The sequence below is a fragment of the Pseudophryne corroboree genome, chromosome 6 (assembly GCF_028390025.1).
Source record: "Pseudophryne corroboree isolate aPseCor3 chromosome 6, aPseCor3.hap2, whole genome shotgun sequence".
NCBI classification, from domain to species: domain Eukaryota; kingdom Metazoa; phylum Chordata; class Amphibia; order Anura; family Myobatrachidae; genus Pseudophryne; species Pseudophryne corroboree.
This window is the reverse complement of record NC_086449.1, coordinates 624270381-624296165: the sequence shown is the minus strand read 5'-3', so window position 1 is coordinate 624296165 and position 25785 is coordinate 624270381. Positions and strand designations below refer to the sequence as shown.

The window sequence follows — 25785 nt, the reverse complement described above, 5'->3', positions numbered from 1 at the left end:
ATTATCATTGAGCTGGGTATATACATCGGTGCAATAGATCTCAAGTGCCTCGATATTTGTCTGCTATAAAGGACATTCTGATAAATAATTTTTTTTATTTTTTTATATAGGAATGAATTTGTTTTATATTTTAAGGATTGTATAAATCATGTAATGCATTTCAATATACTTACCGTCCGGTATTAATATAAATAATCGTTTTTATTGCTTAAAATAAAATATTATTAATTATATATATTGTCATAGTACGTGTGTAATAATAATATTCTCATATCAGCGCCTCTACCCTCTTTCCACTTGTGGAAAGAAATTTTCTAGGTACCATAAGTGTATGCCATAGCAGTCCAACCAAAAGATGGCCATGGACAAACATAAGATGCGCGTGGGCTAAAGCAGAGTTTCCCAAACACGTCGCCCTCAAGGCACCCCAGGGACCCAGGTTTCAAAGATATCCATAGCTCACCACAGATAGTTAAATCAAATTGACTGAGGTACTAATTAAGTTACCTGTGACCAAGCATGGATATACTTAAAACTTGGACCATTAGGGTGCCTTGAGGACTGCATTTGGGAATCTCTGGGTTAAATAATTTCCCTGCTCTCCTGTGAAGATGCCCATAGTTATGGAGGTTAGATAAATCCTTTTTCTCTATCGTCCTAGTGGATGCTGGGGTTCCTGAAAGGACCATGGGGAATAGCGGCTCCGCAGGAGACAGGGCACAAAAAGTAAAGCTTTTCCAGATCAGGTGGTGTGCACTGGCTCCTCCCCCTATGACCCTCCTCCAGACTCCAGTTAGATTTTTGTGCCCGGCCGAGAAGGGTGCAATTCTAGGTGGCTCTCATAAAGAGCTGCTTAGAGAAAGTTTAGCTTAGGTTTTTTATTTTACAGTGATTCCTGCTGGCAACAGGATCACTGCAACGAGGGACAGAGGGGAGAAGAAGTGAACTCACCTGCGTGCAGGATGGATTGGCTTCTTGGCTACTGGACATCAGCTCCAGAGGGACGATCACAGGTACAGCCTGGATGGTCACCGGAGCCGCGCCGCCGGCCCCCTTGCAGATGCTGAAGTAAGAAGAGGTCCAGAATCGGCGGCTGAAGACTCCTGCAGTCTTCTAAAGGTAGCGCACAGCACTGCAGCTGTGCGCCATTTTCCTCTCAGCACACTTCACACGCAGTCACTGAGGGTGCAGGGCGCTGGGGGGGGGCGCCCTGGGAGGCAAATGAAAACCTATTAAAAGGCTAAAAATACCTCACATATAGCCCCCAGAGGCTATATGGAGATATTTAACCCCTGCCTGGATTCACAAAATAGCGGGAGACGAGCCCGCCGGAAAAGGGGCGGGGCCTATCTCCTCAGCACACGGCGCCATTTCCTCTCACAGCACCGCTGGTCAGGACGGCTCCCAGGTCTCTCCCCTGCACTGCACTACAGAAACAGGGTAAAACAGAGAGGGGGGGCAAATTTAATGGCAATATTTTGATATATATAAAGCAGCTATAAGGGAGCACTTATTATAAGGCTATCCCTGTCATATATAGCGCTTTTTTGGTGTGTGCTGGCAGACTCTCCCTCTGTCTCCCCAAAGGGCTAGTGGGTCCTGTCTTCGTGTAGAGCATTCCCTGTGTGTCTGCTGTGTGTCGGTACGTGTGTGTCGACATGTATGAGGACGATATTGGTGTGGAGGCGGAGCAATTGCCAAATATGGGGATGTCACCTCCTAGGGGGTCGACACCAGAATGGATGCCTTTATTTGTGGAATTACGGGATAGCGTCAACTCGCTTAAGCAGTCGTTTGACGACATGAGGCGGCCGGACAATCAATTAGTGCCTGTCCAGGCGCCTCAAACACCGTCAGGGGCTGTGAAACGCCCTTTGCCTCAGTCGGTCGACACAGACCCAGACACAGGCACTGATTCCAGTGGTGACGGTGACGAATCAACCGTATTTTCCAGTAGGGCCACACGTTATATGATTTTGGCAATGAAGGAGGCGTTACATTTAGCTGATACTACAGGTACCACTAAACAGGGTATTATGTGGGGTGTGAAAAAACTACCTATAGTTTTTCCTGAATCAGAAGAATTAAATGACGTGTGTGATGAAGCGTGGGTTGCCCCTGATAAAAAGCTGATAATTTCAAAGAAATTATTGGCATTATACCCTTTCCCGCCAGAGGTTAGGGAGCGCTGGGAAACACCTCCTAGGGTGGACAAGGCGCTAACACGCTTATCTAAACAAGTGGCGTTACCCTCTCCTGAGACGGCCGCACTTAAAGATCCATCAGATAGGAGGATGGAAAATATCCAAAAAAGTATATACACACATGCAGGTGTTATACTACGACCAGCTATAGCGACTGCCTGGATGTGCAGTGCTGGGGTAGTTTGGTCAGAGTCCCTGATTGAAAATATTGATACCCTGGACAGGGACAATATTTTACTGTCGTTAGAACAAATAAAGGATGCATTTCTTTATATGCGTGATGCACAGAGGGATATCTGCACACTGGCATCACGGGTAAGTGCTATGTCCATTTCGGCCAGAAGAGCTTTATGGACGCGACAGTGGACAGGCGATGCGGATTCAAGACGGCATATGGAAGTTTTGCCGTATAAAGGGGAGGAGTTATTTGGAGTCGGTCTATCAGATTTGGTGGCCACGGCTACAGCCGGGAAATCCACCTTTCTACCTCAAGTCACTCCCCAACAGAAAAAGGCACCGATTTTTCAACCGCAGCCCTTTCGTTCCTTTAAAAATAAGAGAGCAAAGGGCTATTCATATCTGCCACGAGGCAGAGGTCGAGGGAAGAGACAGCAACAGGCAGCTCCTTCCCAGGAACAGAAGCCCTCCCCGGCTTCTACAAAAGCCTCAGCATGACGCTGGGGCTTCTCAAGCGGACTCGGGGACGGTGGGCGGTCGTCTCAAAAATTACAGCGCGCAGTGGGCTCACTCGCAGGTAGATCCCTGGATCCTGCAGATAATATCTCAGGGGTACAGGTTGGAATTAGAGACAGATCCACCTCGCCGTTTCCTGAAGTCTGCTTTACCAACGTCCCCCTCCGAAAGGGAGACGGTTTTGGAAGCCATTCACAAGCTGTACTCTCAGCAGGTGATAGTCAAGGTACCTCTTCTACAACAAGGGAAGGGGTATTATTCCACTCTATTTGTGGTACCGAAGCCGGATGGCTCGGTAAGGCCTATTCTAAATCTGAAGTCCTTGAACCTGTACATAAAGAAGTTCAAGTTCAAGATGGAGTCACTCAGAGCAGTGATAGCGAACCTGGAAGAAGGGGACTTTATGGTATCCTTGGACATCAAGGATGCGTATCTCCACGTTCCAATTTACCCCTCACACCAGGGGTACCTCAGGTTCCTTGTACAAAACTGTCACTATCAGTTTCAGACACTGCCGTTTGGTTTGTCCACGGCACCTCGGGTCTTTACAAAGGTAATGGCCGAGATGATGATTCTTCTTCGAAGAAAAGGCGTATTAATTATCCCATACTTGGACGATCTCCTAATAAGGGCAAGGTCCAGAGAACAGCTAGAGATGGGATTAGCACTATCTCAAGAGGTGCTAAAGCAGCACGGATGGATTCTGAATATTCCAAAATCCCAATTAATGCCGACAACTCGTCTGCTGTTCCTAGGGATGATTCTGAACACGGTTCAGAAAAAGGTTTTTCTTCCCGAGGAAAAAGCCAAGGAGTTATCCGACCTGGTCAGGAACCTCCTAAAACCAGGAAAGGTGTCTGTACATCAATGCACAAGAGTCCTGGGAAAAATGGTGGCTTCTTACGAAGCAATTCCATTCGGCAGATTCCATGCAAGAATTTTCCAAAGGGATCTGTTGGACAAATGGTCAGGGTCGCATCTTCAGATGCACCTGCGGATAACCCTGTCTCCAAGGACAAGGGTATCTCTTCTGTGGTGGTTGCAGAGGGCTCATCTATTGGAGGGCCGCAGATTCGGCATACAGGATTGGATCCTGGTGACCACGGACGCCAGCCTGAGAGGCTGGGGAGCAGTCACACAAGGAAGAAACTTCCAGGGAGTGTGGTCGAGCCTGGAAAAGTCTCTTCACATAAACATTCTGGAACTAAGAGCAATCTACAATGCTCTAAGCCAGGCGGAACCTCTGCTTCAAGGAAGACCGGTGTTGATCCAGTCGGACAACATCACGGCAGTCGCCCATGTAAACAGACAGGGCGGCACAAGAAGCAGGAGTGCAATGGCAGAAGCTGCCAGGATCCTTCGCTGGGCGGAGAATCACGTGATAGCACTGTCAGCAGTGTTCATCCCGGGCGTGGACAACTGGGAAGCAGACTTCCTCAGCAGACATTGCGCCAGGTCAAGAGATCCGCAGGCAATAGCTGTGGACGCGCTGGTAACACCTTGGGTGTACCAGTCGGTGTATGTGTTTCCTCCTCTGCCTCTCATACCAAAGGTATTGAGAATCATACGGCAAAGCGGAGTAAGAACGATACTAGTGGCTCCGGATTGGCCAAGAAGGTCTTGGTACCCGGAACTTCAAGAGATGGTCACGGACGATCCGTGGCCTCTACCTCTGAGAAGGGACCTGCTTCAACAGGGTCCCTGCCTCTTTCAAGACTTACCGCGGCTGCGTTTGACGGCATGGCGGTTGAACGCCAGATCCTAAAAGGAAAAGGCATTCCAGAAGAAGTCATTCCTACCTTGATTAAGGCAAGAAAGGAAGTCACCGCGAAGCATTATCACCGCATTTGGCGGAAATATGTTGCGTGGTGCGAGGATCGGAGTGCTCCGACGGAGAAATTTCAACTGGGTCGTTTCCTACATTTCCTGCATTCAGGATTGTCTATGGGTCTCAAATTGGGATCTATTAAGGTTCAAATTTCGGCCCTGTCAATATTCTTCCAAAAAGAATTGGCCTCAGTCCCTGAGGTCCAGACTTTTGTCAAAGGAGTACTGCATATACAGCCTCCTGTGGTGCCTCCGGTGGCACCGTGGGATCTAAATGTAGTTTTAGATTTCCTCAAATCCCATTGGTTTGAACCACTACAAAATGTGGATTTGAAATATCTCACATGGAAAGTGACTATGTTACTGGCCCTGGCTTCCGCCAGGAGAGTATCTGAAATGGCGGCTTTATCTTATAAAAGCCCTTATTTAATTTTCCATTCGGATAGGGCAGAGCTGCGGACGCGTCCGCATTTTCTCCCTAAGGTGGTATCAGCGTTTCACCTGAACCAGCCTATTGTAGTGCCTGCGGCTACAAGCGACTTGGAGGACTCCAAGTTGTTGGACGTTGTCAGAGCTTTAAAAATATACATTTCAAGGACGGCTGGAGTCAGAAAATCTGACTCGCTGTTTATACTGTATGCACCCAACAAGTTGGGTGCGCCTGCTTCTAAGCAGTCGATTGCTCGTTGGATTTGTAACACAATTCAACTTGCACATTCTGTGGCAGGCCTGCCACAGCCTAAATCTGTTAAGGCCCATTCCACAAGGAAGGTGGGCTCATCTTGGGCGGCTGCCCGAGGGGTCTCGGCATTACAACTCTGCCGAGCAGCTACGTGGTCAGGGGAGAACACGTTTGTAAAATTCTACAAATTTGATACCCTGGCAAAAGAGGACCTGGAGTTCTCTCATTCGGTGCTGCAGAGTCATCCGCACTCTCCCGCCCGTTTGGGAGCTTTGGTATAATCCCCATGGTCCTTTCAGGAACCCCAGCATCCACTAGGACGATAGAGAAAATAAGAATTTACTTACCGATAATTCTATTTCTCGGAGTCCGTAGTGGATGCTGGGCGCCCATCCCAAGTGCGGATTATCTGCAATACTTGTACATAGTTATTGTTAACTAATTCGGGTTATTGTTTAGGGAGCCATCTTTCAGAGGCTCCTCTGTTATCATACTGTTAACTGGGTTTAGATCACAAGTTGTACGGTGTGATTGGTGTGGCTGGTATGAGTCTTACCCGGGATTCAAAATCCTCCCTTATTGTGTACGCTCGTCCGGGCACAGTACCTAACTGGAGTCTGGAGGAGGGTCATAGGGGGAGGAGCCAGTGCACACCACCTGATCTGGAAAAGCTTTACTTTTTGTGCCCTGTCTCCTGCGGAGCCGCTATTCCCCATGGTCCTTTCAGGAACCCCAGCATCCACTACGGACTCCGAGAAATAGAATTATCGGTAAGTAAATTCTTATTTTTGCCATTCTCTACTGGTTATGCATTAGAATTTTAACTTATCTTTAAGATTTGTTTAATTTTGTTTTAGGGAACATTAAAATGAGAAAAAAAAGTATTAGATTGATGTTGGTTTTGTTCTCTCTCCATAGACATTACCACCTTCTCCAAGCCTTTCCAAATCGGTTTACAGCTCAACTGGATCAAAGCTGGACAATAAGAATACAGCTGTAACGAAGCCTGCGGATGTGCAGGATGCTGTGAAAAAGAAGCAGGTATAATATTCATAGACTACTAGAATCTTCTACTTTCTGAGTAATTTTGTTTGAGCAGCTACCACTGTTTGTAATTTTGATTTAAGTAAAAAGCCTTATTGTCGCTTGTGTTTATGTGCCACAGAAATATCAACTTTAGAGCAGAAAAGAACCTGCGGGTCCTTCCGGTTTAACATGGTGTTTTTGTGGGGGTTATTTTGTTTCTTGATTTGCTTTACTATAAGTTTCCAGGTTTTACTATTAGCATTGTGTTGTTTCCAATCTTTCTTGACTTATTGCATTGTCACTTATCACAACTAAGATACCATTTAACCAATATATGAGCTTTCCTGAGATTGAGCACCCCAAGAGCTGGGGTGCTGAACCCCCTCAGCCTTGGGTGTCACTAAATCTAAGCTGAGAGTTGTTTTTTCTTCTCCCTCATCCACGGGGGGAATCTGCAGAACTAGGGTCTAGCTATTGGTGTGCAGAGCCTGGCACTTTAGAACAGAACTTGTCAGAATTCTGACTCTAACAACTATTCCCTGGCTTCCTTCTATCCACAGCACTTGGCCACTGGAGCCAGTTGCTGTGGGTTAGGCTGCTTATGCCTGACCAGACTTTTCTTTCTTTCATTTTTATGTACATGTCCTCGATGGGATTGCCGGAAGGCAGCCCCAGATCCGTGAGTCTGCTTTCACTAAGAGAGACTCTTCAGAAGGACCCATCGTAGGATAGTGTCCGGGATCCACAAGCTTCTCCAGACATTAGACAGTGGAGCTTTACCTGCCCTCTGGAAACAACATATCAGGGAAGTGCTTGGGATATCAGTCAGAAGGCTGAGATCATAACCAGGTCTCGCTCTGTGCTAATGGACTCCTCTCTTGGTATTGGTTAGTGACTGCTGCTAAGCACATTTTGCTGAAAGATGCAGGGAACCAGACATTGGAAGACTATCTCTTGCGTTCAGTTGCTAAGGATGAAAACCAGTGTTCTCAGAGTGCACTTTCCTCCTGGATTAATTCTGCCTCTTTGCTGTGCAGTGCACGTTCTCATCAGGAACGCTAGACAAGGTCTGTAGTTAGTTCTGCATCCTCTCCTCCACTACCCTGTTATATAAGGATAGTATTTTGAGATAATTTCTTTTCTATTTTATTTTTTTCTATACATTTTCTGTTTCTGGCAAGGCAAACTGTTGTTCAATATATATATATGTGTATTAATGGGGTCTGGATTATTCTTACTATGTTTATAATGGGACTTTAAAGTCTAGTATAAATGGATTTTTTTTTATCCATTCCTTTTATAATAACGTAATAGAAATTATTGACTGTCTAGAAAAGGAACTTACTCTGGTGCTTCACAGTGAAGCCTATAACAGCATTCTCGCTGCCCTATGGGGGTTACCTATGGCTGTGTTGATGCCTTCTTGGGTTGCAAGTCTTGCTTTCGCTATGGCAGAACTTTCTAATTAGCTGCAGTGGGAGTCATGCTTCTGTTTTGTTTTCCCTTCAGTTACAAATTCTGTAAGTGAGTTGATCTCTCATGTGGCGTGTGAATAATCCTCAGTGGTCCCTGCTCCTCATTCCACACTTTGTGCTCAGGATTTAGGACAGCCCCTACAAGGTTTAATACAGGTGTCTTCAAATCTGAAATACTGTCTCAGACAGGGGAGCGGTAATTCCCCAGTGGGCCCTATTGATTTCAGGTCATGCCCCCTTCTGTGAGGGGGCGGAACCTAGCCAGTCAAAGCAGGGGTGAATTCAGGTACGGCAGGCAGCAGAAGTTCACAATGCACGACATGAGCCAACCAACAGTGCTGTGGCTGTCCTTCAGAGCCTCAACACAGATGGAGTAGGAGGAAGCCTCTGGAGTGTGCAGCCCTGCCTCCAATCTGCTTTGCAGGGATCCGTTCGGCTGCCAGCATTACTGTGACCATTGTAGCAGCACAGCAAAGGTAAGTGCTCAGATGTTCCATGTCTGCGTTCCAGTCCCGTTTGTAGGTTAGATGTATTATATTCTGCTACAGGGTATAGGAGAGTCTGTGGACGCTGTGTGCCGTAGATACCACATCCCCGAATGTGAAATACCTGCATTGTTTATCGTAAGCCTCGGGGTGCACCCCTGAGACAGACATAGGATCTGTTTGTTCTTTGCGACTCTTACAAGAGTGGATGGCAAGTGTTGAAACAGGCCCGTGCCAGGTGGATTATGGCGGTGATGCTCCATGCATACATTTTTAGCAGACAGACGCTCCAGCATGTCTGATTAAAGGTGGTCTTTGGGTGTTGCATGAGCAGCGAGACACCATCCCTGAGCTGAACAGCAGTGCACAACGGCTACCTTGTCGTCCATGCACACTTTTAATATTACATTTCTCTATCGTCCTAAGTGGATGCTGGGGTTCCTGAAAGGACCATGGGGAATAGCGGCTCCGCAGGAGACAGGGCACAAAAAAGTAAAGCTTTTACCAGATCAGGTGGTGTGCACTGGCTCCTCCCCCCATGACCCTCCTCCAGACTCCAGTTAGATTTTGTGCCCGAACGAGAAGGGTGCAATCTAGGTGGCTCTCCTAAAGAGCTGCTTAGAGAAAGTTTAGCTTAGGTTTTTTACTTTACAGTGAGTCCTGCTGGCAACAGGATCACTGCAACGAGGGACTTAGGGGAGAAGTAGTGAACTCACCTGCGTGCAGAGTGGATTTGCTGCTTGGCTACTGGACACTAGCTCCAGAGGGACGATCACAGGTACAGCCTGGATGGTCACCGGAGCCGCGCCGCCGGCCCCCTTGCAGACGCTGAAGAGAGAAGAGGTCCAAAATCGGCGGCTGAAGACTCCTGAGTCTTCATAAAGGTAGCGCACAGCACTGCAGCTGTGCGCCATTTTCCTCTCAGCACACTTCACACAACAGTCACTGAGGGTGCAGAGCGCTGGGGGGGGCGCTCTGAGAGGCAAATAAAAACCTTATTAGAGGCAAAAAATACCTCACATATAGCCCACAGAGGCTATATGGAGATATTTAACCCCTGCCTAACTTCAAAAATAGCGGGAGACGAGCCCGCCGTAAAAGGGGCGGGGCCTATCTCCTCAGCACACAGCGCCATTTTCTCTCACAGAAAAGCTGGAGAGAAGGCTCCCAGGCTCTCCCCTGCACTGCACTACAGAAACAGGGTTAAAACAGAGAGGGGGGGCACTGATTTTGGCGATATTGTATATATATAAAAGATGCTATAAGGGAGAAACACTTATATAAGGTTGTCCCTATATAATTATAGCGTTTTTGGTGTGTGCTGGCAGACTCTCCCTCTGTCTCCCCAAAGGGCTAGTGGGTCCTGTCCTCTGTCAGAGCATTCCCGGTGTGTGTGCTGTGTGTCGGCACGTGTGTGTCGACATGTATGAGGACGATGTTGGTGAGGAGGCGGAGAAATTGCCTGTAATGGTGATGTCACTCTCTAGGGAGTCGACACCGGAATGGATGGCTTATTTAGAGAATTACGTGAGAATGTCAACACGCTGCAAGGTCGGTTGACGACATGAGACGGCCGACAATCTATTAGGACCGGTCCAGGCGTCTCAGAAACACCGTCAGGGGTTTTAAAAACGCCCATTTACCTCAGTCGGTCGACACAGACACAGACACGGACACTGAATACAGTGTCGACGGTGAATAAACAAACGTATTTCTCATTAGGGCCACACGTTAAGGGCAATGAAGGAGGTGTTACGTGTTTCTGATACTACAAGTACCACAAGAAAGGGTATTATGTGGGAGTGGAAAAAACTACCTGTAGTTTTTCCTGAATCAGATAAAATAAAATGAAGTGTGTGATGATGCGTAGGGTTACCCCGATAGCAAATATTGGCGTTATACCCTTTCCCGCCAGAAATTAGGGTACGTTGGGAAACACCCCTTAGGGTGATAAGGCGCTCACACGCTTATCAAGTGGCGTTACCGTCTCCAGATACGGCCGCCCTCAAGGAGCCAGCTGATAGGAAGCTGGAAAAATATCCTAAAAAGTATATACACACATACGGTGGTTATACTGCGACCAGCGATCGCCATCAGCCTGGAGATGCAGTGCTGGGTTGGCTTGGTCGGATTCCCTGACTGAAAATATTTTATTCATGTAGAGCATTTAATAGGATGCATTCTATATATATGTATGTGAGATGCACAGAGGGATATTTGCTCTCTGGCATCAAGATAAGTGCGTTGTCCATATCTCCCAGAAGATGTCAGGGACACGACAGTGGTCAGGTGATACAGATCCCATACGGCAGATGGAAGTATTGCTGTATAAAGGGAAGGAGTTATTTGGGGGTCGGTCCATCGGACCTGGGGACCACAGCAACAGCTGGGAAATCCAACCTTTTTTACCCCAAGTTACATCTCAGCTAAAAAAGACACCGTCTTTTCAGCCTCAATCTTTCCTTTCCCATGAGGGCATGCAGGCAAAAGGCCAGTCATATCTGCCCAGACATAGAGGTAAGGGAAGTAGACTGCAGCAGGCAGCCCTTTCCCAGGAAAAGAAGCCCTCCACCGCGTCTGCCAAGTCCTCAGCATGACGCTGGGGCCGTGCAAGCGGACTCAAGGTGGGGGGGTAGTCTCAAGAGTCTCAGGGCGCAGTGGGATCACTCGCAAGTTGACCCCTAGATCGTACGAGTATTATCCCAGGGGTAAAGATTGGAGAGTCGAGACATCTTCTCCTCGCAGGTTCCTGAAGTCTGCTTTACCAACGGCTCCCTCCGACAGGGAGGCAGCATTGGAAACAATTCACAAGCTGTATATCCAGCAGGTGATAATCAAAGTACCCCTCCTACGACAAGGAAAAGGGTATTATTTTTCCACACTATATTGTGGTACTGAAGCCAGACGGCTTGGTGACACATAGTCTAAATCTAAAATGTTTTGAACACTTACATAAAAGGTTCAAATCGAGATAAAGTCACTCAGAGCAGTGATAGCGAACCGGAAAAAAGGGGACTATATGGTGTCCCTGGACATCAAGGATTACCTCCATGTCCAAATTTTGTCCTTCTCATCAAGGGTACCTCTGGTTCGTGGTACAGAACTGTCGATATCAGTTTCAGACGATGCCGTTTGAATTATCCACGGCACCCCGGGCCTTTTTACCAAGGTAATGGCCGAAAAGATGTTTCTTCAAAGAAAAAAGGCATCTAAATTATCCCTTACTTGCACGACCTAAAAAGGGCAAGTTCCAGAGAACAGTTGGAGGTCGGAAGAGCACTATCTAAAGTAGTTCTTCGACGGCACGACTGGATTCTAAATATTCCAAGAATCGCAGCTGTTTTCCGACGATACGTCTGCTGTTCCTAGGGATGATTCTGGACACGGTTCAGAAAAAGGTTTTTCTTCCCGAGGAAAAAGCCAAGGAGTTATCCGACCTGTCAGGAACCTCCTAAAACCAGGAAAGGTGTCTGTACATCAATGCACAAGAGTCCTGGGAAAAATGGTGGCTTTTTACGAAGCAATTCCATTCGGCAGATTCCATGCAAGAATTTTCCAAAGGGATCTGTTGGACAAATGGTCAGGGTCGCATCCTCAGATGCACCTGCGAATAACCCTGTCGCCAAGGACAAGGGTATATCTTCTGTGGTGGTTGCAAAAGGCTCATCTATTGGAGGGCCGCAGATTCGGCATACAGGATTTGATCCTGGTGACCACGGACGCCAGCCTGAGAGGTTGGGGAGCAGTCACACAAGGAAGAAACTTCCAGGGGGTATGGACGAACCTGGAAAAGTCTCTTCACATAAACATTCTGGTACTAAGAGCAATCTAAAATGCTCTAAGCCAGGCGGAACCACTCCTGCAAGGAAAACCGGTGTTGATTCAGTCGGACAACATCACGGCGGTCGCCCATGTAAACAGACAGGGCGGCACAAGAAGCTGGAGTGCAATGGCAGAAGCTGCCAAGATTCTTCGCTGGGCGGAGAATCACGTAATAGCACTGTCAGCAGTGTTCTTCCCGGGCGTGGACAACTGGGAAGCAGACTTCCTCAGCAGACACGATATTCACCCGGGAGAGGGGGGTCTTCATCCAGAAGTCTTCCACATGCTAATAAACTGTTGGGAAAGACCAATGGTAGACATGATGGCGTCTCGCCTCAACAAGAAACTGGACAAGTATTGCGCCAGGTCAAGAGATCCACAGGCAATAGCTGTGGACGCACTGGTAACACCTTGGGTGTACAAATCAGTATATGTGTTTCCTCCTCTGCCTCTCATACCAAAGGTATTGAAGATTATACGGTGAGGAGGAGTAAGAACAATACTAGTGGCTCCGGATTGGCCAAGAAGGACTTGGTACCCGGAACTTCAAGAGTTGGTCACGGACGACCCGTGCCCTCTACTTCTGAGAAGGGACCTGCTACAACAGGGTCCCTGTCTCTTTCAAGACTTACCGCGGCTGCGTTTGACGGCATGGCGGTTGAACGCCAGATCCTAAAAGGGAAAGGCATTCCAGAAGAAGTCATTCCTACCTTGATTAAGGCAAGGAAGGAAGTCACCGCGAAACATTATCACCGCATTTGGCGAAAATATGTCGCGTGGTGCGAGGATCGGAGTGTTCCGACGGAGGAATTTCAACTGGGTCGTTTCCTACATTTCCTACAATCAGGATTGTCTATGGGTCTCAAATTGAGATCTATTAAGGTTCAAATTTCGGCCCTGTCAATATTCTTCCAAAAAGAATTGGCCTCAGTTCCTGAGGTACAGACTTTTGTTAAAGGAGTACTGCATATACAGCCTCCTGTGGTGCCTCCGGTGGCACCGTGGGATCTAAATGTAGTTTTAGATTTCCTCAAATCCCATTGGTTTGAACCATTGAAAAAGGTGGATTTTAAATATCTCACATGGAAAGTGACTATGTTACTGGCCCTGGCTTCCGCCAGGAGAGTATCTAAATTGGCGGCTTTATCTTATAAAAGCCCTTATCTAATCTTCCATTCGGATAGGGCAGAACTGAGGACTCGTCCGCATTTTCTCCCTAAGGTGGTATCAGCGTTTCACCTGAACCAACCTATTGTGGTGCCTGCGGCCACTGGCGACTTGGAGGACTCCAAGTTGTTGGACGTTGTCAGAGCCTTAAAAATATACATTTCAAGGACGGCTGAAGTCAGAAAATCTGACTCGCTGTTGATACTATATGCACCCAACAAGTTGGGTGCCCCTGCTTCTAAGCAGACGATTGCTCGTTGGATTTGTAACACAATTCAACTTGCTCATTCTGTGGCAGGCCTGCCACAGCCTAAATCTGTTAAGGCCCATTCCACAAGGAAGGTGGGCTCATCTTGGGCGGCTGCCCGAGGGGTCTCGGCATTACAATTCTGTCGAGCAGCTACGTGGTCGGGGGAAAACACGTTTGTAAAATTCTACAAATTTGATACCCTGGCAAAAGAGGACTTGGAATTCTCTCATTCGGTGCTGCAGAGTCATCCGCACTCTCCCGCCCGTTTGGGAGCTTTGGTATAATCCCCATGGTCCTTTCAGGAACCCCAGCATCCACTTAGGACGATAGAGAAAATAAGAATTTACTTACCGATAATTCTATTTCTCGGAGTCCGTAGTGGATGCTGGGCGCCCATCCCAAGTGCGGATTATCTGCAATACTGTACATAGTTATCGTTAACAAATTCGGGTTATATTGTTAAGGAGCCATCTTTAAGAGGCTCTTTCTGTTATCATACTGTTAACTGGGTTTAGATCACAAGTTGTACGGTGTGATTGGTGTGGCTGGTATGAGTCTTACCCGGGATTCAAATTGCCTCCCTTATTGTGTACGCTCGTCCGGGCACAGTACCTAACTGGAGTCTGGAGGAGGGTCATGGGGGGAGGAGCCAGTGCACACCACCTGATCTGGTAAAAGCTTTACTTTTTTGTGCCCTGTCTCCTGCGGAGCCGCTATTCCCCATGGTCCTTTCAGGAACCCCAGCATCCACTACGGACTCCGAGAAATAGAATTATCGGTAAGTAAATTCTTATTTTCTGCTGTGGGGTACACTGGGATTAACATCGGGGTGTAGAGTAGGATCTTGATCCGAGAATCACCAACAGGCTCAAAGCTTTGACTGTTCCCAAGATGCATAGCGCCGCCTCCTCTATAACCCTGCCTCCGTGCACAGGAGCTCAGTTTTGTAGTTGGTGCCTTGCAGTAAGCAGGCAGTCAACAGGGGGGCTGCTCCTGCAGCCCTAAAGAAAAGCTGTTTCAAGAAGAAAGAAATTTGAAGACTTCAAGGGCTGCAGCTGTGTCTGGATGTCAGTCAGACATCCCTTGCTGCAGCTCCATCACTCTCCCAGCGCCGCTGTACACTCCCGCGCCCTGGTTGCCGGGTAATTACAGCGGAGGCTCCGGTGTTCTTCTAGTTGGTCACACACTCGCCGCTGTCCTCCCGGATCGCGTGGCCGCATACAGGGGGAGGCCCGCTGTAATCGCAATCCAGCGCGGCTGGTGGGAGGCGGACCGCGCACGCGCTGGTGTGGACACTGTAAGGGGCAGGGGCTCCACTAGCCACCAGGCCACAGGTCAGTTTTCTTCATAAAACCGTTTGTTTGACAGCCCGCAGCGCCCAGTGGGGATGCCAGCAGGGGAAAATAAGGCCTGACCTGTAGCCCCTTCCCTCAGCGTGCCATTTAGGCAAATGTTCCCGCCCCGGAGCGGCATATCTCTCCGTCACTCCCTGTCATCCGCCGTTACACGGAGCTGCGCTGTTCCTGGGACTGCTTGGGCAAATCCTCCTCTGTAAAGCCTCCTGCACGTCAGCGCTGTGCATTTTACAGGACACTTAAGTATTCTACCTGTCAGTGGACAGTGTTAGTTAAGAAAGTCAGGGTTGTTCGGTACAAACACCCTGTAATATACATCCAGTATTTGCTGTGTTTTTATATATATATATATATATATATATATATATATATATATATATATATATATATATAAATAAACACAGCATATACTGGATGTATATCACAGGGTATTTTTCTCTGTGATTTCTGGTCGCCATATATCTCTTGTGTTCCCAGTTTGTGCTGATAACACTACACTGTGAGTTCTTGTTAGATATAGTGCTGCTAATATTGTACTAGGTTGCCTGATGTTGAGCTTCCCATTATGTCAGCTGCAAGGGGCAACTGAACTGGGGCTGATTCCACATTGGGTGGTGCTGCCGCTGCAGTCTCATTTGAGGAAAACATGGCAGCAGAGTGTTTAGGTTCTGGGGGTTCTTTGCCCCCCAGTGGGTTTGTAGCAACGGGGGTCCACAATGACCCGCCCTGGGCTACCTTCTCCACGTTATTAAATACGCTGGTAACTAAACTTACGCCCCCTGTGGGACCGCCTGTGCGCCTGATCTCATCACAGTTACAGCACTTGAACCCATCACTGACTAAAAAGACGTCTAACTCTCGCCCGCCTAGGACTTAAGGCGTCTTCTAAACGGGCCGCTACTTCCTCACAATCCACCACCATTCCAGACACCTCCTCTGATGAGGATGGCGCATACACTGACCCCACAGACACTGACTCTGATGCTTCAGATGGGGAGGGATGGTCACAGGTGGATGTCCCTGATTTGATTCAGGCTGATTCTTCAAATTTCTGATGAACCGGAACCTGAGCCTGTGTCTAAAAATCCGGACAGATTTAAACGTAAGAAAGTGGTTAAACAAGTTTTGCCTCATTCTCAACACCTGGCTGACATACATCAGGAATCCTGGGAAAATCCAGGAACAATGTTGATGCAGCATAAGAAAATGTTGTGCTCGCTACCCTCTTTGCGGAGCTATGTAAAAATTGGGAAACTCCTCCGCCTGTAGATTCTCGTGTGGCACGGATGGTAGTTTGCTCTGCTCTGCCAGTGACTACCGTCACTTCTCTGAAGGAACCGACGGATAGACGTGTGGAGGGTTGTTTAAAGGCTATTTACCCCCTGACGGGCTGTGCATAGGCCATCCATTGAAGCGACATGGGCTGCTGAAGCTGTTGAAGCATGTGCTCAGGAGCTGGAGGCGGAGCTACCTTACAACGCTTCTGATCATGCTAGACAATGTATCTCATATATTACCACGGCTTCTCATTATCTTAAGCAGGCGGCTTCCGATGCCGGGGTGCTGGCGGCCAAGGCTGCGACTACGTCCATCTTAGCTCGATGTATCCTTTGGTTCAGATCCTGGTCTGTGGATCTGGATTCTAAGAAAACCCTGGAGGTACTCCCTTTCAAGGGAGACCTTTTTTTCGGAGAAAATCTCAATAAGATCGTGGCTGACTTAGCTTCTGCTAAAACGGCTTGCCTACCGAGTACGGCACCTTCGGTGCCAAAGGCTTAAAAGTATCTTCTCTCGCTCCTTTTCGTCCTCCAGGAAAGGCAAAAGGTCAGGCGTACCCGAAACAAGCTCGTACTTCCAAACCTGCTAAGCCCAGACCCAAGCGGGCCTGGGCTGCCCGTCGGCCTGCTTCCAAAACGGACAAGCCTGCCGCATGACTGGGCGGGCCTCCCTCTGGGGGTTCCCAGGGTGAGGGGCCGACTTCTAGGATTTACCCAGGAATGGTTGATGACCACTTCCGATGCCTGGGTACGGGAAGTCGTCACTCGAGGTTACGCCGTATCCTTCAAGAATTGTCCCCCTCATCGATTTTGCCTGACAGATGTCCCTTCGAATACGGTCAAGGCAAAAACTCTTCATTCGGTGGTACAGTCCCTCCTGGACATAGGAGTAGTAGTACAGGTGCCTCTGGCTCAAAGAAGCAAGGGGTACTATTCACCGCTGTTTCTAGTCCCGAAACAGAACAGGTCCTCGCGGCCCATTCTCAATCTCAAGTCTTTGAACAAATATGAGGGTCTCCACGTTTCGTATGGAAACTCTACGCGCTCTTGTTCCGGCCTTGGAGCCTGGGGACTATATGGTCTCCCTGGACATACAGGATGCCTACCTGCATATTCCTATTGCAATGTCACATCAGCAGTACCTGAGGTTTGTGATGGGCAACCTTCATTACCAGTTTCGGGCGTTACCTTTTGGGTTGGCCACGGCTCTGCAGGTCTTCACCAAAGTCATGGCGGTAATGGCGGCTGTGCTATGCCGTCAGGGGATCAGGATCCTCCCGTATCTAGACGACTTGCTGATCCTGGCAAACTCCCCAGAAATTCTTCTACGACATTTGGATGTGACAATCCAGATTATGAAAACTCCACGGGTGGCTCATCAACTGGAAGAAATCTTCCCTGGTCCCTGCTCAGCATCGTACACCTGGGGGCATTGTTGGACACTTAGAACCAGCGGTTGTTCTTGTCTCAGGAGAAGATCCTGAAACTTCAGGACAAGATTCGATGCTTCCTATGCTGTCTGCAAGTGTCGATACATTTGGCAATGCAAGTACTGGGTCTCATGGTGTCGGCCTTCGACATGGTGGAGTACGCTCAATTCCATTCCTGCCCTCTACAGAAGTGGATTCTGGCAAAGTGGGACGGCCTACCTCACCGGATTATGTCTCAAATGATCCCCTTGTCTCCGGAGGTCCGTCTGTCACTGAGCTGGTAGCTTCAGGACCAACGATTCAACGGGGGTCATCCCTTCTGGATCTCCAACTGGGTCCTTCTGATGACGGATGCCAGTCTGAGAGGTTGGGGCGCGGTGGAGCAACACTCTCTTCAGGGTCGGTGGACCAAGGAGGAGTCTCCTCCCGATAAACATTGTGGAACTGCGGGTGGTGTTCAATGCACTGAACCTGGCCCAGCATTTGATACAAAACAGACCTGTTCAAGTACAATCAGACAATGCCACCACAGTGGTGTACATAAATCATCAGGGCGGCACTCGAAGCCGCATGGCGATGAGGGAAGTATCAAGGATTCTTCAGTGGGCGGAACGCCATCTGCCAGCCATATCGGCAGTGTTCGTTCAGGGGATCCTCAACTGGGAAGCGGACTTTCTCAGTCGTCAGGATGTACACGCCGGAGAGTGGAGCCTCCATCCAGAAGTATTTCAACTCCTCGTGGACAAGTGGGGCCTTCCAGATGTGGACTTGATGGCGTCTCGACACAATCACAAGGTTCCGGTCTTCGGAGCAAGGACAAGGGATCTTCGAGCGGCATTCGTAGACACACTGGCAATCCCATGGAGCTTTCAGCTGTTCCCTCCGGTGTCACTCCTGCCCAGAGTACTAAGGAAGTTCAGACAAGGAGGAACCCTGCTTCTGATCGCTTCGGTGTGGCCCAGATGGCACTGGTTCTCAGATCTGCAGGGTCTCTCGATAGAGCGTCCCCTTCTACTTCCACAACGACCAGACCTCCTCGTTCAGGGCCCTTGTGTATACCAAGATTTGGCCCGACTGGCTTTGATGGCGTGGCTCTTGAAGCTTCCGTCTTGAGGGCCAAGGGTTTTTCTGAGGCGGTCATTCATACTATGTTGAAGGCCCGTAAGCCAGCTTCTGCTCGGATTTACCATAGGGTCTGGAATTCTTACTTTGCTTGGTGCACATCTAACCATCATGACTCTTACAAGTTTAGTACGGCCAAACTTTTGGCCTTCCTACAACAGGGCCTGGACTTAGGCCTTCGTCTGGCATCCCTCAAGGTTCACATTTCTGCCTTGTCGGTATGGTTTCAGAGAAAGATTGCTACCCTGCCTGATGTACATGCTTTCCATGTTCCGGATTCAACCTCCTTATGTACCACCAGTGGCCCCTTGGGATTTGTCACTGGTTCTGGAGGCCTTGCAGGAGTATCCTTTTGAACCTCTTGCGTCTGCAGACCTTAAGTGGCTTTCCCTTAAGGTTTTGTTTTTGCTGGCTATTGCCTCTGCTAGAAGTGTATGACTTAGGTGCCTTATCCTGTAAGTCCCCCTACCTGATTTTTCACAGTGACCGGGGGGTTTTTAGACCGCGCCCTGGTTATTTGACTAAGGTGGTGTCTTCCTTCCACCTTAACCAGGAGATTGTGGTTCCAGCCTTTAGTTCTCCTGAGTTGTCCTCCAAAGAGCAGTCTTTGGATGTGGTACGGGCTCTCCGTATCTACGAGAAGGGATTTGTCTCCATTATGAAGTCTGATTCTCTTTGTGCTGTTTAGATTTCTCAAATGTGGCTGGCCTGCTCACAAGCAGACCTTGGCCAGATGGATTAGAATGGTGATTGCATATGCTTATGTACAGGTTTGTCTACCAGCTCCTGCTACCATCAAAGCCCATTCTACTCGGTCTATTGGACCTTCTTGGTCGGCCAGCCGTGGTGCGACCCTTGAACAGTTGTGCAAGTCGGCTACGTGCTTATCAGTGAACACGTTCATAAGGTTCTATGCCTTCGATACTTCCGCCTCCCAGGATGCTTCCTTTGGACGCCGGGTTCTTGTGCCCGCTACAGTGCATCCCCTCCCATAAGGAACTGCGTTGTTAAATCTTTCTGCGAGGTACACTGGGCTCCACAGGTAGCTTTCGACTTAAGATGCTGAGCACTGTGACAGTGATCCTTTTCTTGACGACATCTTTGGGACGTAGTTCAGTTGATGAAAGACTTGGAGGATTCCACTCTGCAGGTGGTGGATCCAGGCTCCCGGGAGATAGAATCCCTAATCCTGGCAGTCCATCAGGTTCTTAAGAACTCTGATTCAGAGCCTGCAGAGTCTTGAGATACATCTTTATTTGGTAAGAAAAAGAGACTACTTTCCCCCTTCCCTACAGATAGAGAAGCAGCTGATTGCAGCTTGAAAACATACGAACAAGAAGTTCCAGATGTCCAATTGTTTTCTTCCTGTCTGTCGACAATGTTAAGTGGAAGACCATTCTTCCAGTGGATCTTTCCGTATCTCGTATACCAACAAAGACGCTGCTCCCTTTCCCGTGAACCATATCCTTGCGAGATGGATCTGATAGGAAGTTGGAAACAACCCTAAAATGTATGCCGGCGCTTGGGTATATAAGGCAATTGAGAAATGGTCGTGGACTTGCGGTCCAACGCTCCGCGAGCTATCATTAACTCCCTAGCCGAGCAATTAAGGAGGTTGGCTATTTACCTGGGAGATGCCTCCGTGGAAGTTGGCCAGGTGAGTTCAAAGATCGCTGCTTCAGCAGTGGTTGCTTGCCGGGCTTTCGACTTAGCTAGCCAATGCAGAATCAAAGCGAGCCGTAGAGCCACTTCTGTAATCTGGGGATTTCTCATACGTCCTAGAGGATGCTGGGGTCACATCAAGAACCATGGGGTATAGACAGGATCCGCAGGAGACATGGGCACTTTAAGACTTTCAAAGGGGTGTGAACTGGCTCCTCCCTCTGCTCCTCCTCCAGACTCCAGTTTAGAATCTGTGCCCAGGCAGACTGGATGCACACTGAGGAGCTCTACTGAGTTTCTCTGAAAAGACTTTGTTAGGTTTTTTATGTTCAGGGAGAACTTCTGGCAACAGTCTCCCTGCTTCGTGGAACTTAGGGGAGAGAAGTCAGACCTACTTCTGTGAGTTTAAAAGCTCTGCTTCTTTGGCTACAGGACACCATTAGTTCCTGAGGGTCTGATTCCTAGGTACGCCTAGATGCTCGTTCCCAGAGCCCGCCGTCACCCCCCTTGCAGAGCCAGAAGTCAGAAGACAGGTGAGTAGAAGATCAGAAGACTTCAGTGACTGCTTTGAGGTACCGCACAGCGCCCGCCGCGCTGCGCGCCATGCTCCCACATTCAGCGGCACTACAGGGTGCAGGGCGCGGGGGGGGTGCGCGACCTGGGCAGCTCTCTAACCTCACATTACTAACTGGCAAGAGCGGACTAAGTGCCAGGGCATTGTCCGGACCCGGCACCACCGACACCGGATTGGGTGAATGCTTTGAATGCAAATGTGGCTCTGATTAATAAAAGATTGGATAAATCTGAGTCTCAGAACCAGGCTTGGAAGAAATCTGTAGAGGATGTGTTTCAAGTCCGGACCCCCTCGGGGTCACAAAAACGTTAATTTGCCCAGCTGGCAGACACGGATACCGACACAGACACTGACTCAAGTGTCGACTATAGTGATGCCAGATTAGATCCAAAACTGGCAAAGAGCATTCAGTACATGATTGTGGCTATAAAAGATGTATTCCATATCACTGAGGACCCTACTGTTCCTGATACTAGGGTCTGTATGTATAAAGGGAAGAAACCTGAGGTAACTTTTCCTCCCCCTCATGAACTGAACGCGCTTTGTGAAAAGGTTTGGGAAAGTCCTGACAAAAAGTTTCAAATTCCCAAAAGGATTGTAGTGGCGTATCCGTTTCCCTTTGGGGATAGGGAAAAATGGGAGTCACTCCCCATTGTGGACAAAGCTTTATCACGGCTGTCCAAAAAGGTGGCTCTTCCGTCCCCTGACACGGCAGCCCTAAAAGATCCTGCGGATCGTAGGCAGGAAAATACATTGAAATCCATTTATATCACCACGGGTACGCTACTCAGACCAGCCATTGCATCTGCGTTGGTGAGTAGTGCTATCGAAAAATGGGCAGATAACTTGTCATCTGAAATGGATACCCTGGATAGGGATAGCATTCTTCTGACGCTAGGTCATATCAAGCACGCTGCAGTCTACCTAAAGGAAGCTGCAAGAGAAATTGGCCTCTTTGGATCACGGGCCAATGCCATGGCAGTCTCAGCTAGGAGAGCATTGTGGCTTCATCAATGGAATGCTGATGCTGACTCTAAGAAAGCTATGGAGTCTCTACCATGTAAAGGTGGTGTATTGTTTGGTGACTGCCTCGCTGGGTTGGTATCTACGGCTATCGCGGGTAAGTCATCATTTTTGTGCCTGCACCACAAAAGAAAGCACACCACTATCAGATGCAGTCCTTTCGGCCCAATAAATACAGAAAAGGCCGAGGGTCTTCCTTCCTTGCCACTAGAGGGTAGGGAAAGGGGTAAGCGCTCACCGGCCGTGGCCGGTTCCCAGGAGCAGAAGTCCTCCCCGGCTTCTGCTAAGTCCACCGCATGACGCTGGGCCTCCTCTGTGGGAGACCGCACAAGTGGGAGCACGTCTCAGGCTCTTTAGTCAGTTCTGGGCTCGTTCGGGCCTGGACCCATGGGTTTTAGAAATAGTGTCCCAAGGGTACAAACTGGAGTTTCAAGACGTCCCCCCTCACCGATTTTTCAAATCAGCCTTACCAGCTTCTCTTCCAGACAGGGAAGTGGTATGCGCCGCAATACAAAAATTAAGTCACAATCAAGTCATTGTCAGGGTTCCCCCGTCGCAACAGGGAGAAGGCTTTTATTCGAGCCTGTTCGTGGTCCCGAAGCCAGACGGCTCGGTCAGACCAATCCTGAACCTCAAATCCCTCAATTTCTACCTAAAAAATTTCAAATTCAAGATGGAATCTCTCCGGGCTGTGATCTCCAGTCTGGAGGAGGGGGATTTTATGGTGTCGGTAGACATAAAGGATGCCTACTTATATGTTCCCATTTATCATCCACATCAGGCTTACCTGAGGTTTGCAGTTCAGGATTGTCATTACCAATTTCAGACGTTGCCGTTTGGTCTGTTCACGGCTCAGAGAGTTTTCTCCAAAGTAATGGCCGAAATGATGGTTCTCCTGCGCAAACAAGGAGTCACAATTATCCCGTACTTGGACGATCTCCTGATAAAGGTGAGATCCAGGGACCAATTACTGCAGAACATTACGCTCTCCCTGACAATTCCGCAGCAACATGGTTTGCTCCTTAACTTGCCAAAATCGCAGTTGGTTCCGACGAGACTGCTGTCGTTTTTGGGAATGATTCTGGACACAGAATTACAGAGTTTTTCTTCCAGTGGAAAAGGCTCTGGAAATTCAGAACCTGGTCAAACAAATTCTGAAACCAGCAAGAGTATAGATCCATCAATGCACTCGGTTGCTGGGGAAGATGGTGGCGGCCTACGAGGCCATTCAGTTTTGCAGATTCCATGTTTCAGTGGGACCTATTGGACAAGTGGTCCGGGTCCCATCTGCACATGCACCGAAGGATAACCCTGTCCTCCAAGACCAGAATCTCACTCCTGTGGTGGCTGCACAGCTCTCACCTCCTAGAGGGATGCAGGTTCAGGGTCCAGGACTGGATCGCAGTGACCACAGATGCGAGTCTCCGAGGCTGGGGAGCAGTCGCGCAGGGTGAAAGCTTCCAGGTAAAATGGTCAAGCCAGGAAATGTCTACACATAAACGTTCTGGAGTTAAGGGCCATTCACAACGGCCTTCTGCAAGCGGAACGTCGTCTTCGCAATCGGCCCGTCTTGATTCAGTCGGACAACATAACAGCGGTAGCGTACATAAACCGCCAGGGCGGAACAAAGAGCAGAGCGGCAATGGCAGAGGCCACAAAGGTTCTCCGTTTGGCGGAAAGGCATACAAGCGCTCTATCAGCGATCTTCATTCCAGGAGTGGACAACTGGGAAGCAGACTTCCTCAGCAGACACGATCCCCATCCAGGATACATGATGGCGTCTCGCCTCAACAAGAAACTTCAAAGATATTGTTCCAGGTCGAGAGACCCGCAAGCAATAGCAGGGGACGCCCTAGTGACACCGTGGGCGTTTCGTCTGTGTACGTGTTTCCTCCGCTTCCACTCATTCAAAAAGTGATAAAGATCATAAGCAGAACAAAGGTTCAAGCGATCCTCATTGTTCCAGATTGGCCAAGGAGGGCTTGGTATCCAGATCTTCAGGAATTACTCATAGGAGATCCCTGGCCTCTTCCTCTGAGGGAGGATCTGTTACAGCAGGGGCCGTGCGTGTTCCAAGACTTACCGCAACTTCGTTTGACGGCTTGGAGGTTGAACACCGGATCCTAGCCCAAAAGGGTATTCCCAAGGAAGTCATCCCCACTCTTATTCAGGCTAGGAAAGGAGTAACGTCTAAACATTACCACCGTATTTCGAGAAAATACGTGTCTTGGTGTGAATCCAAGAAAGCTCCTACGGAAGAATTTCAGGACATTTTCTCCATTTTCTACAAGCCGGTGTGGATGCGGGCCTAAAGTTGGGCTCAATTAAAGTTCAAATTTCGGCTTTATCGGTTTTCTTCCAAAAACAATTTGCCTACCTTCCAGAAGTTCAGACCTTTGTGAAAGGCGTATTGCACATCCAACGTCCCTTTGTGCCCCCTGTGGCACCATGGGATCTTAACGTGGTGTTGCAGTTCCTTCAATCTCATTGGTTTGAACCTTTACAGGAGGTAGAATTGAAATTCCTTACTTGGAAAGTGGCCATGCTGTTGGCCTTGGAATCCGCAAGGCGGGTATCTGAATTGACGGCCTTGTCTCACAAGAGCCCTTATTTGATCTTCCATGAAGATAGAGCAGAATCAAGGACTCGTCAGCAGTTTCTGCCGAAAGTGGTTTCATCGTTCTTCTTGAACCAACCTATTGTGGTGCCAGTGGCTACTTACGCCTTGCTGGAATCGAAGCTTCTTGATGTAGTAAGAGCTTTGAAAATTTATGTCGCCAGAACGGCTCAGTTTAGGAAAACAGGTTCTGTTTGTCTTGTATGCACACAATAAAATTGGGGTCCTGCTTCTAAGCAGACTATTGCGCGCTGGATCTGTCATACGATTCAGCAGGCTCATTCTACGGCTGGATTGCCGTTACTGAAATCGGTGAAGGCCCATTCTACCAGGACGGTCGGCTCGTCCTGGGCGGCTGCCTGGGGGGTCTCGGCATTACAACTTTGCCGAGCAGCTACTTGGTCGGGTTCAAACACCTTTGCGAAGTTCTACAAGTTTGATACCCTGGCTGATGAGGACCTCATGTTTGGTCAGTCGGTGCTGCAGAGTCATCCACTCTCTCCCGCCCGTTCTAGAGCTTTGGTATAAACCCCATGGTTCTTGATGTGACCCCAGCATCCTCTAGGACGTATGAGAAAATAGGATTTTAATACCTACCGGTAAATCCTTTTCTCTTAGTCCGTAGAGGATGCTGGGCGCCCGTCCCAGTGCGTACTGTATCTGCAGTTGTTAGTTGTGATTACACACATGTTGTGTTACGTTTATAGTCAGCCTGTTGCTGATGTTATTCATGCCGTTGACTTGCGTTGTGTTAAATGCCATGTTGTACGGCGTGCTTGAGGTGTGAGCTGGTATGTATCTCACCTTTAGTTTAACAATAAATCTTTTTCCTCGAAATGTCCGTCTCCCTGGGCACAGTTCCTATAACTGGAGTCTGGAGGAGGGGCATAGAGGGCGGAGCCAGTTCACACCCCTTTGAAAGTCTTAAAGTGCCCATGTCTCCTGTGGATCCCGTCTATACCCCATGGTTCTTGAAGTGTCCCCAGCATCCTCTACGGACTAAGAGAAAAGGATTTACCGGTAGGTATTAAAATCGTATTTTCTTGTTCGGTCCAGAGCTTGACAAGTGGATTGCTCTGGCCATGTGTGGCAAG

At 48.7% G+C, this 25785-nt stretch overlaps 1 protein-coding gene across 3 annotated transcripts in view; it reads left to right on the top strand.

The window, feature by feature from the left end:
• RBM27 (RNA binding motif protein 27) overlaps nt 1–25785 on the top strand; it is a 455159-nt gene that overhangs the window by 277352 nt on the left and 152022 nt on the right. For all 3 annotated transcript variants that reach the window (XM_063928111.1, XM_063928110.1, XM_063928112.1), the window contains one exon: nt 6325–6447. In XM_063928111.1, the coding sequence (XP_063784181.1) occupies nt 6325–6447 (123 nt within the window). The remainder of the gene's footprint in view (nt 1–6324; nt 6448–25785) is intronic.